Raw genomic sequence first — 13,076 nt, forward strand, 5'->3', positions numbered from 1 at the left:
TGCTTTATGGGAGCTGGCATCACAGCTCAGTGTCCATCCTGCTGTGAGCATGCTGTGGAAACCCACCCAAGAATTTTGGGAATTGGCCCCTCCACCATACAGAGCCAAAGGGGATGGAGGGTGAAAATGCGTAGCACAGCCCCGATGAGGGCTGGATGCCCTCCTGGCCATTAATAATGCCTATAAGCAGGCAAGCTAACGATGCGGGTAATTACACCCATGGCAGAGGGGTTGGGGACCCCCCTTGTGCTCCCCCCGGAGCCAGGGCACAGTCAATAAATGCTGGGGCAGTGCCCAATGCGATGCGTGCTGGCAGCTCCGCTCATCCCCATAATGAGAAATCACCCCAGAGCTGCTGTCCTATAGTCTCTCTCTCTATATATTTTAATATTTCTGTCTATATAATAAGTCCCGCCACTAGCTGGCGTTATTGGATGTCATTTCACAGCAGCAGTGCTGCAGCAGGAACTCCAATTTCTGCTGTGTCCCCAGCTCTGGCACCATGGGGGCCTTTCTCACAGCACCCCTACAGCACCCCACAGCACCAAATGTCCCCAGGGAGCTGCAGCCCATCCCTGTGCCTTCTGTGCTGGAGGACAAAGAAGAGCAGAGGGCATCCACAGAGCATCCACAGTGCATCCAGGTGAATTCATGTGCATCCAGAGTGCATTTGTGATGCATGTGTGGTGTATGCACATGAATCCATGGTGCATCCATAGTGCATCCACACTAATCCATAGTGCATCCATGGTGCATCCACATGAATGCACAGTGCATCCACACTAATTCACAGGGCATCCATGGTGCATCTGCATGCACCCATGGTGCACCCACATGAATCCATCATGCATCCAAGCTGTACCCACATGTGCCCATGCTGCATCCCGGCACCAGCAGCCCTTACACTGTGCTGACAACCCCTCATGCTGCCTCATCTCAACCTGCTCCACCCCATCCACCAGAGCCCTACGAAACCCTCCACACATCAAAGCTGGGCTTAAATCAAATCATCCCCAACAACAATGACATTAATTATGCTTTTAACACATTTTACTGCTTCTCCCCCTTCCCTTCACGCCACATCTGTGTGAACAATATCCCAAAGATTTACGGTTTTCTCCCGTAATTACAGACACACAGCAGCTCACTTATCACAATTCTTGCTGAGCAATCAGGCTCCGTTACAGTCGCTGCCAGAGATTTGTGTTGACAGCAGCCATTCAGAGCAAAAAGTGTCGAATCAGGACTTATAGTGTGCTTGGGAAGTGTTCGGCTGCAGAGAGACACATGGACGGGGACAGACAGGGACAGACACATGGGTGCGCACATGTGTGTGCATGCAATTGCATGTGATTGCACAGGTGTGCATGTGATTGCACAAGCACAGGAAGAAGTGTTGGAATATGCAAATGCGTGCATGTGTTTGCATGGGTGTGCGTGTGATTGCACGCGTTTGCAGTGGTGTGCATGTGACTGCATGTGTGTTCTCTGTGCAGGTGACAGGGTGTGCAGGGAGGGTGCTGAGGAGGTGAGGAGGCCGGGAAGATAACTGGATTCTGCAAAGCGAGCTGACATTTGGTTCTTGTAGCACAGGATAAAATTTAATGAGGACAAAAATATGTCTCCCTAATTCCCCTAAGAAATCATTAAAACATTTTGTTATTCTTAAATGTCTGGAAAATGAATTAGCGGCCCTGCAGGAGCCCTTCCGTGCATCCTCAGCCCTTTGGAGCTCTCTGTCCTCAGGGACGGGCATAGCCCCAGGGCTGCTGCACAGCACCGTGCCTCAGTTTCCCCTCAGAGCTGCGTGAGGAGCCCCCGGGGGGGTCCCAGCCCCCACAGTCTGCTGCCAGGAGCCGGGGCTGTGTCATTTCACCCAACTTACCGTCAAAAAGACAACTGGGGATAGCCGCAGTGTTATTACAAGGGCTGAGCAAATGTATTCCTTTTCTAATGTCAAGATGCATTTGGCTCAGGGGCTGAAACACAGCGATGGCAAAAGCTGTTTCCACTTGTCTCTTCGGTTGGGATTTTCAAAGCAACATGCAAAGAGCGGACGTCTGCAGGGCCAGGGCTGGGTGCTGTGCCCCCGCTGCTCGGCGCTGCCTCCTTGCTATGCAGCCAGGTCACCGCCACGGTCCTTACCTGGAGCCTCGATCAATTGCTTGCAAACACTCAGGAAAGCCGTCTCAGCCTCCTTGCTCCTCTTACTAAGTGCAATCACCTGCGGGGAGATGGGAAAAGGGCGGTGAGGGATGGGGCTGGAGGAGGGAAGGGCTCACGGGGAAGGATGGGGGCACGGGATGGTGTCCCCGCTCGCATCCTGTGCACTGCCTTGGGCAGAACTCTTCGCACTGCTGTAATGTCACGCCACTCTGAATCATTGATGCACTCTGAGTAAATGAAAATTATAATTTAATGCCGGGGCTTAAATAAGAAATAAGATTTCTGCCTGGTATTGTGCTGGTGTGACGATGCTCACCCTAAGGGAGGGTGCTCGCGGGGTCCTATACAATAGGACCAGAACTCAGACAGTTCTCAGCTCAGTCCCCTTGTCCCCTCTGTGCTGTGTCTGCTGCTGGTGGGGAGGTGGCACACCACCATGCTACCAGACCAATGGTGCCTTCATCTGCCCCATCCAACATTCATTGGTGGGAACCATTTTCTCCTGTTCCATTTCTCTATGTGCCACTGCCCATTGGATGAGTTCCTCCAGCCCTACTCCATGCATGATGTCCAGGACAGGACTCCAATGGAACAAGGAGACCTCCATGAATGTCCCACTGTCCCCAAGAGCCAGGTCTTGGGGTGAACCCATAGGAATGCTCCCATCTCAAAAAGCCACCAAGCCCCAAACTCAACCCCAAAGCAGCCAAGGCATAGCACATCAGTTCTTCCACTCTTCCCCTCTCTCATGGAGCTTGCAACATGCTGCACCAGCCTGGATGCAAATTGCTTGTCATTCAAAACAAAAGCAAACTGCTCATTTGTAATTCAGCAGCCACCTGAGCAAAGCTGCCTTCTCCTTCCCAGCTCATGGGCACTGGAGCACGAAGATCATTTTTCTGTTGTTAAAATTATATAAGTTGTGCTTTTGTAAGCATCTAATATACAAACGGACTTTCCTCTTTGCAGCTGAAGAGGAATTTCCTGTTTGCAGTTTCAGCACTGGCTTTGGGGCACATTGAAATTCTAATAATAAAGTTTAGAGTGGGAGGCATTGAATGGAAGGAGATGGGAGAACATCGTGTCAAGCACACTGTGTCCCATTGATCCAGCACTGAGATGGGCCCGTTCAGATGGGCCAGGGCCCCAAACAGTCTGTTCCTATGGGTTTAATTCCTGATGTCACCTTACAGACACACAGCAATCATAGAATCATTAAGGTTGGAAAAGACCACTGAGATCATCCATCAACCCATCAGCTCTGTGCCCATTAACCAAGTCCCTCAGTTCAGCATTGGAGAAGGGGAAGATATGGGACCTTGCCACTTCCCTGGCATCCCCGCAGAGGGCCAAGCACCTCAGTGGGAACTGCAGGAACGAGGAGCTCGGAACAGCTCTCAAGGATTTTGCTCATCTTGAGTCACAGCATTTTGTTTCATTTCGGGTTTGGTTTTCTCCTGAAAACTACTACTGTGCGGAGGCAAACGGCCAAGCAAAACATCATTTTGGGACCTCAGAGCTGCCCAAAATGTTTGAAAACACTTTCATCAAAGTGAAACATATGGACTTTTTCCAGGCATATCCCCTACTTGGGCTGCAGCCTCTCATGAACCACAGCAGATGCTGAGGATTCCAGTTCATCAGCCCCAAAATTACACTTTTTGCCCCCAAAACCAACCCATCCCATGGATGTGGTATCTCTCAGCGTCCATCCCATGGCTTTGGGTTGCTGATGGCATCTCTCAGCCTCAGGGTTATGTGTTAACAGTGAACCAATCACAGCAGACGGATTTTGAGCCAGCTCTGCTCTTTCAGCATCCCACTAAACTTCAGGAAATGTCAGCAACAACGATCGGTAAAAACTTCCCATGGCCTTTGGGATAATTTGGGACAATTCCCAAAATAGGCAGTAGGTGGGGCTTTTAGCAGCATGACTGAAGCCCTCCAAGCCGAATAAATCCTCCTCAAAAGCAGCCCTCGGGGCATCAGCCCCAAACCAAGCTTCTAGGAAGCAGGTTTGGCAGAAAAGCCAAATCCTCATTAATTTCACTCTTCCCCCCCGTTTCTCCTGCAGCACAGGCTCAAGGTGAGCGCGGCGCGGGAGCGGGGCGTGTGATGGATGACATTCCCGCGCCGGCTCTTTTTCATGGCTGGTGACTTTCCAGCAAAGCAATTATCACTGTAGAATGCGTAATAGCCTAATTAATTACTATTGTCAGGCTGGCCTCTGTGCCATGATTATACCTTACGAAGCCAACTTTTTAAACATTTGGAAGCAGAAATATTATTATAATTGACTGACAAAGCAGTGAAACTCCCCAGCCCAGCCGCGTGCCCGCATCCATACTGCGTGGGATCCAGCACACGCTCCTCCCTGCATCCTCATATCAAGTGTGGGATAAGTATCAGTTATTTCCATCTAAATACTTGTGGCAGTGAAACACAAATGAGCTCTTTCTACGCAAGGAGGAACAGCTGTCGGGGGAGAAAGCAGCAGCAGAGACCCCAAACGTTGAAGAAAACTGATGAAAAAATACATTCAATACATTTTCCTTTTTTTTTTTTTTTTTTTTTGCTGATGGATAAAGAAGTCAGGGAGAAAAGTGGGAGGGATGAGAACAGTCCCACTGCATGCACACCCAACCCTTCGTTCCGCTCCAACTCATTCCTCCAAAGGCAGAAAGCTTACATCGCTTTCACAAGGCCAAAAAGCAATTCGCGTCAAAAAGATCAATAATATAAAAATAAAGCCTGAGAATTCTAGTTAAAGGGAACGCCATATAAATATGTTGTTCACGTTCATGATTCGCAGATTAAAAAAAAAAAAAAATGAATCAATATAAGTTCTTCAGATGATGTTATTTCTAATGAGAAATATACCGACACTGCTGCAAATAACTGCTTAACCGAGAAAAAAAAAAAAAAAAAAGCATTAATAATTTACTTTATAATGTGTAGGCTATGAAATGAAAGAAAATTGCTGCTGGTTCTTAATTTTGTTGTAATACTTCCTGACAAGTTCAATGACACTTTGGCAAAGTTCCTGAGAGCGGAGGCAGAGGACACCAATCTCAATGGGATTGGTTTTGTCCCTTGTCCTGCGCTAGCAGTGGTGGCATCTCCCATTGGTGCTGTTTTGGAGGTGCCAGCTGGCACCACTGGGAGAAGTTTCCCTTGGCCTTCATTTCCTGCATTTCCATCATCATTTCTTTGGCTCCGACGATGCTGCGTGGAGTGCCCAAGCCATCCCCGTTGAGGCCCAACCTCGATTCCCAGCGCAGCAAAACCATCTCAAGAATTTCACCAACACAATTCTCTCTACGTATCTTTTTTTTTTTTTTTTTTTTTACACTGCCAAGTTTAGACTTTTTTCCCCAAATTTATTTTTTCAGTGCGTTTGCTGACAGTTGGCGACTGTCAACCATCTGCTACCCGTGTGCGCGTCGGAGCGCGAGGCTGCAGCGCGAAGCGAAGGATGCCAGGCAGTGGGGACCAGAAACACCCCACCGGGTGGGTTTATTCCCACATTTACAAGAAATATTTTCTTGCAAAAATATGCAAAACTTGCAAGTTCGGGGTGAGGAGCTGCCTCTGCCAAAAACCAAAAATCACCGCAAGGCCCATGTCAGTGAAAGAGGTGGTGGTAAGAGGGACTTAAGATCACAGCACGATGCATTATTAGGTTTAATGCAGCACAGTGGGGATGGAAATGCAGTGATATGAGATCCCTGCTCACAGCTGGGTGGATTTTGGCACTGCCAGCCTCATACTGCTCGGGCTGAGGATGTGGTGTCCATCCCGCGGGACGGTGACACGGGTGCACAAAGTTTCACCTCCAATTTAGCAGAACAAAACTTTTAATTTAGATGTTTTCATCCATCTATCAGAATAAAAAAAAAAAAAAAAAAAGTAAGTTTAAAATAATGACTGTAATAAATGAAGGTAATTAATTGTAGTTTGTTCCTTTACTGTCTAGTCAGCTTAATTTTACCTTTTCATCTAATAATGAGAAAATAATTTTTGTGCTCTGAGGGTTAATGATATGTAACTGCAAGAGCTGCTAATTGCATGTTGCAAACTATTCATCAAAATCCCCATCTGCGCTACTTGATTATGTTTGCTAAATTATTGCTTTGAATTATCTTTCATAAAGCAACTTTTGTAATTAGCAGGGCTTTCGCTTTGCTCTTTTCTCCATTGCAAGGATATTCAAACTTGGTCCGTTTCAAGCTGTTGCCATTAAGCTGCCATCATGGGCAGCTTTTTGTGATTCTCTGACAGAGAAATAAACTGGCCTTTATCTAATCAGGACAAAAAACAAAAGTCAGGTTTTCTCTCGGCAGGGACGATTTATTCCTTCCTTCAATCTCCCTCCTGGCCCCCATTTCTCCTTCCTCGAGAAAGAAATTACATAGGAAGGATGCAGGAGCCTAAATGTATATGAGCTGCATTCTGAAATGGCAGGGAAATGGCAAAGGAGCCCATCCACCACAGCACAGGTTAATATTTTAGAATTATTTTTTTATGCCCATTTACAAGAAGGACTAGAGAGGGAACTCGTGCCATTCATCACTGCATTTTTATGGGCTCCTTCCCATGACGCAGATGATGTAGCGTCCTGCTCTCCCTGTAAATATTCATGGAGAGCACAAAGAGAAGTGCAGTTTGCAGAACAAAAAGAAAACCCAAAAATTTAAGAAGGAGAAAAAGAAGGAAAAAAAGCTCCCCTAGAGAAAAAAAGGTGGAAGAAAAGTCCTCTAGGCGGGCTCATATCTCCATGTGCAATCACAGAGATGCCAACATGAGGACTATGTGCAATGAGCGAGCATCACCATTTGGCCCCATCCAGGGTTATCTGCACTGATCCAGCAGGTAATAGAGGGGCAACATTCACCCCATGGGTACGAGCTGAAATAACCCCTCCTGCCTCCAGCAAGGGCAGGTGAGACTCAGGTGATGAATGGGGAGATGAAGCAGCACTTCATAGAATCATGGAATCGTTCTGGCTGGAAAAGATCGTCAGGTTCAGCCATCAACCCATCACCACTAACCATGTTCCTCAGCGATACATCTACATATTTCTCAACACTTTGGTGCCCTTCCTTTCCTACATGGAAAAGGAACACTACAAACTCAAGGAAGTTGTGTTTATCCCAATCCACCCTTTGGGATAAATTCCCCCCAAATCTGCTCTGAAGCACACCTGGAGGGAAGGAGGGCAGCCACACTGGTAAAGAAGCCACCACCAAGCCAGAGATTGCATCCCAGTGTCATCTCTGCCACCATAAATCCAGGGGCACTTGGTAGAGGGACAGGTTGGGCCCCGCAGGACGGAGCTCATCCGTGCGCCACGCATCTAATGAAGGCTATTGGAAAAAATGCAGTATTTAAAAGACTGGAAATGTATTCCTATTGTTATCACTCTCTTTTATGTGTTTATGCATAGTGCATTGGAATGAATCAATACTGGATTGCCCTATAAATAAATGAGCATATCAGTAAACTGAGTAATAAAATGAAGTGATGAAAAATATGGAAATCAGCCGCATTTGTGTAAATCCAGTTATTGTTTACTTTAATATTTTCTTATGCAGTTACGTAGCTCCAAAGAGACAGATTTAAAATAAGGTAATGCTCAGCAGATGACAGATCCTAATATGTCGCTGCCGGCAAGCGCAGCGTGCCGACATCTCCCCAGGGTTTTCCATCTGAGCACAGCAGAGGAGTGCAGCAAGCAGCCCCTGGTGAGGAGCATCACAGACCCAGGGAGACAGCCACAGATCCCACTGGGATGCATCACCTTGGCCCATCCAACGCTGGACCAGAACCCACGCACATGAGTCTCATCACCATTTGAGACCCCAAGGACCGCATGGATCATAGAATCATAGGATGGTTTGGGTTGGAGGAGACCTCACAGATCACCCAGTTCCAATCTCTTGCCATGTGCAGGTTGGTTGTCAACTGCTAGATCAATCCCAGAGCATCCCAGCATAGGGATCGCATTGTCAGGAGAAGCTGTGGTTGGGATGATGCATTCTCACTGAGCATCCCTGCGATGCTCTTGGTTTTCCATTTTTTCATCCCATCTGCCTCCAGTCCAGCAAACAGCCCCCGCTAACATCTATTTTGGAGTTGCTCTTTTTTTTCCCTCTCCTCTTTTTTTTTTAAAAAACTTTTTTTAAAAAAAAAAAACAAAACAAAACACCCTGTATCTCTCCCATCTGGGCTGTGATCTTGGCACCAAACACCCAGCGCTTGCTTACTGGGAGCACCACGAGATGCAAAGCCCAAACCCTGGCACCCCAGCACCCGCGAGAGACACAGCCACAGTTTGGGGGCTGCCATCCATCCCCATGGCTAATCAGCTCTCTTCCTTGTTAGCCACTTACATCTCCAGTTTTCAAACTCTGGTTGCAACAGAGGGAAATGTGCCGTCCTGCCGAGTTAATTCTATGACAGCAAATGTACTGTACTTCAGGTACATTTTTCTTAAATTCCCGGCTGAGTTCAATTAAATGTTTATGAGGCTGTTCGCGTTCCCCCCGCCGTGCCGCCAACTCAGGAGCAGCAGAATTCAGCTCCTTCTGGAACAAAACAAAAACAAAAGGGGGGGGGGGGGTGAAAAAAAGAAAGAAGGGGGGGGGGAAAGGAAGGAAAAAAAAAAAAAGTGTTTTAGGAGCACTTTTTTTTTATGACTGTAATTCCCCTGGAATGATTCCAACGCATGTTGGCAATATTGACGGGGGGGGTGTGTATGAATAATTGAAGGAAACGGGTATGAAACACAACAGCAAAGCAAAGGCAAGCGGGTGGCTGCGATAATCAGAAGCTGATCAATATGCTCCGTTCCCCAGCCCACCCTCCTCCTTTCTTTTCCAAAAGGAGCAGTGACATAAGCTCATCAGTAACTGTAAAAAAACATCGCACTCTGAGTGTCAAAATAGTCAAGTACAGCATATTGTATTGCCAGATTTGATTCGGAGTCCACTCTGCTGCCAGCTTACATACATCAGCGGGGAGGGAAGCAGTCCAACTGTGACTTACTTACACTTAAGTGTTCATAAATAAGAATTTCAGGATATGTATGGCTTTTTAATTTAGGCAGAATTTGAAACAAAATGGTGGGGCTGATAGGAAGTAAACTGACCCTCAGTGTAAATCACAGCCCTGGCTCTGGCCAGCGGTGCCACCACCGAGGCTGACATGGGACAGTCACCACCAGGCCACCAAGATTCCCAGCTCATCCCCACCATCCCCTGCTCACATCAGGATCACACAGAGCTTTAAGGCCGTGAGCCATGGTGAAGCAGAGGGGCCTTTGTCTGATGGGAAGATCCGTCGGGAGCTCGCAGCCCCGCCACGAGAAGCTCATTAGCCAGACTCTAATTACTGCCCTGCAGTCTGCGGGAAAAGACGGAAACCATAAAATGCAAAGAGGGGGACACTATTAATTGCTTTTTGATGAATTGGGTGGCAGGGGGTCAGGAGGTGCTGGTGTGGGCAAATCCCAAGCATCCCTGCCTGGATGCTGGGTACCCATAAAGGGAGCGTTTGGGGCAAAGTGGGTTTGCAGCAGGGCTAAGGTGGAACGCGGCAGGCAGGGATGCTTGGGTGGGGGAATGAGGATGCTGCTTTTGGCTGAGCTAACAGCTGACAGTGTTGGGTACAGGGATCAACCTTTGGAACCTTCTGGATAAGGAGCTATGGGGAGAGGAGGGATGTTACTGGAGAAACCCTCCGTCTCAGCCCTTTTCCATGGGGACAGAGCATCCGTCTTGCTATTCTTCAAACCCCATTGCTCCCACGTGCCCATCCAGCATGGAGGACATGGGGCCGCGCTGGCAGGCAGGGGTACCCAAGCCATCCATCATCCCCTACGTATTATGTAAATCTGCAATGCTAAAGATGTATGGAGTCAATTATCAGGGGTCACTGCTGGGTGTAAAATTCATACAATGAAGCTCTTGGTCTCAAATGAATTTGTGAGAGATTGCAAGCTTACTGCCTTTTATTGGACAATATAAATATTTCACTGTTATATAAAAAAATATTGGAGAGAAAGCAGATAAAACCAGGTCCTGTGTGTATACAGAGAAGCAGGGAGTGAAAAACGGCCGTCAGCATCTTTCTAACAGCCTCGCAGTGCGGTACGGGAACATGGAGTTTATGAGCAGGTTGAGGACAGGGGGAGCAGAGTGAGCAGAAAAGTCCCCCCCAGTGCATCCCTACAGCAGTGGAGGGCAATTGGTGAACTGTGGATGGGCTGCTGGTCACAGTGCAATTATCAGCACCAAGAACATCACAGTGGGGCCACTGGGCTTGACTGTGGCACTGGTGGGGATGGTGCCACCAGCCAACACGGCTCCATGTCCACCATTCCTTCCCCAGTATCCAGTAGGTCAACCCAACCCTGTAACCATAAAGTGGGAGAAAATAAAAAAATAAAATAAAATTAAAAAACTTACAGGAATCGATCCCTCTTTCTCCATCTACCTATATTTTATTAAAAAATTTCACATCAATATTAATGGTTAAATCCTCGCCGAGCTGAGTTTAATCACCTGTAAACTGCATCCCCAGCCACAGCACTTTGCTGCAGGGTATGACCCAAGGAGGAGCAGAGCCCACAGCCCCCAGTGTCCCCATCCCAGGTCCTCTGCTGTCACCTACAGCCATGTGGGGTGGGTACACAGGCGCTGAGCCAGAGCCACCTCCCCATGACATGGGCAGGGATGGAGCCTATAGGAGAAATAAGGAGGGCATGCGGGAGAGAGGAAAGAATGGGAAAATCAGGATCCTGGATAGAAATTGGTTCACAAATATAAAATATCTGGGGCTCTGGCTGCCAAAAGGTACCTGCTGTCAGATGCTATGTGAATCACAATGCTTGCATAGGAAGAATTTGAATTGAGTCCATTAGTGCCTGAGATGATGAGTCAGGACCAGGGGCAGGAGCTGCAAATTCACGCCTGGCTGGAGCTGAGGGAGAGTATCAGCTGGGTTCAGACAGACTCCTCTCAAGCTCCCCAAAAAGGGAAATACGTATCAATAGTGCTGGCTACAGGCTTTCCCATATGGCCAGGAACTTCAGCACGGTGCCATGAAGTGTGCAGGCGTGCGGCCAAATCCTGAACTCTGCAACCCAGGCACAAAGCAAGCGGCTGCGCCGCCGGCTCCAGCCATCTGAAATGGAATCGGGCTCTACAGCACTTTATCAAAGCGCTGTAATGGGATCTCGGAAAGGGCAGAGATTGGAGACACGCGGTAGATTTCCATTCCCAAGGAGATATGAAAAAGCTGTGTTAAAAAAAAAAAAAAAAAAAAAAAAGGAAACATATATCAAGGGCTGCTATCTCATGGGGTATAACTGGGGGCTGCTGGCGGATGTTCTGCTGCCTGCCCTCCACCTTGATGCTGATGCATGGCAGTGGGGCTGCAAGGAGCCTGGTGCCATCCCCACCTCTCAACCCCATCCCCAGCCAGGGGCAGCCCTACCGGCAGCACTGGAGGGCCCCGTTTCCAGCAGAACATTCATTCATTACCATATTCATTCAGTGTTTATCTTGCAGATGTACGGATCTGTTACAATGGAGAAAAAAGAGAACTCAGAATTTATTCTCAAAAGATATTCAAATTAGTTAATCAAGAGTCCTTTTATTACGTGTCTCGTGTACCAGCAGCAACTATCCATCGAGATAAATGATCAGCTGCTAATAACTGATTACATTGCAGCAAGTGTTTTCTTATCCCTATTACCACCATGTTTAAAGACATTTTATAAATTTCTAATTATTGCAAATTGTTTCTCCTTTTGAAAACATCTTCCCATACTCATCAGCTGTCAATTTCTCCCCAAATCTCTCTCACTGAAGGGCGTTAAAAGGGAGGGAAGCACAGAAACAGGCACCCCAACCACCTTGTCCTCATTGCCCCTGCTCACACGACCCCAAAAACTCCCCACGGTCTGGAAAAGAGCCAGGAAAAGCAAACTAAGGGAGACGGAAGGCAAACTGAAAGCAGCCATGAGATTGATCAGGCTGGGACCGTGCTGTCTTAAAGCATGATCCATCTTGACAAGCACGGCGTGGTGGCTGGGGCCGTTTTCCTGGGAAGGATTCGGTGTCCAGTGAACCACGGAGAAATAAATAAACCAGCAGTATATAATGTGGCTCCTGACAAGTGCAAGACATCCGTTCCTAAAGACACTGGCATCCGAGGTCAGTGCGGTGCTTAGGAGGGTGCTAAATAAGATCCTGCTTTCCTCCTGCATATTTTACAGATGAAAGCTGTTCCAGCCTGACAGAAATAGTTAAGAGGGTTCAAAGCCAACAAGGACTTTAAATCCAGCCACCGGCCCCATGTCGCCACTCCAGCCTATTTCTGGGATCCATTCATTACGGCAATCAATCAGCTTACCAAAAAAAAAAAAAAAAAAAAAAAGCAAAAACAATGATAAAAAACCCTCTAAACACTCTTAGATGCTCTAATGGAAAATAGATCTCGTTCCATTGCTTCAGAGCAGTGATCTCCAGGACAGGGAACAAGCTGAGAACAGAGGAGAGGAGGAGGAAGAGCAGAAAGGCTCCAAGAGAACAGGGCACACGACACGACATGTTTTTGGGGCAGAATATGGCTCATGGCTGCCGGGAAGGGAAGGGGCCATGGGCAGAGAACCAGTCCCGCTGCCGGAGGCCTCTTGGCTCCGTGGGGGCCCGGAGCAGGGGAGGAGACGCCGCAGGCACCAGCCAGCCCATTATACGCTTTATTGATGCTGTTCTGAAGAAAGCTAATCAATATATTAGATTTCCCAAAGAAAGAAAACACCAGCTGCCAGCAGCGCACGGCTCCTCGGCCGCGCCGCGGCTCTCCATCAAGGCCAGGGCCGCCAGGGTCGGGGTCAGGTTCAA

The 13,076-nt window shown here is 48.0% G+C and overlaps 1 protein-coding gene across 3 annotated transcripts in view; it reads right to left on the reverse strand.

The window, feature by feature from the left end:
• Positions 1-13,076, reverse strand: part of CUX2 (cut like homeobox 2) — a 53,562-nt gene that overhangs the window by 13,758 nt on the left and 26,728 nt on the right. For all 3 annotated transcript variants that reach the window (XM_031592528.2, XM_090152629.1, XM_090152628.1), the window contains exon 2: positions 2,146-2,224. In XM_031592528.2, coding sequence (XP_031448388.2) covers positions 2,146-2,224 — 79 coding nt within the window. The remainder of the gene's footprint in view (positions 1-2,145; positions 2,225-13,076) is intronic.

Source organism: Phasianus colchicus, chromosome 18 (genome assembly GCF_987193195.1).
Source record: "Phasianus colchicus chromosome 18, bPhaCol1.hap1.1, whole genome shotgun sequence".
Taxonomy (NCBI): domain Eukaryota; kingdom Metazoa; phylum Chordata; class Aves; order Galliformes; family Phasianidae; genus Phasianus; species Phasianus colchicus.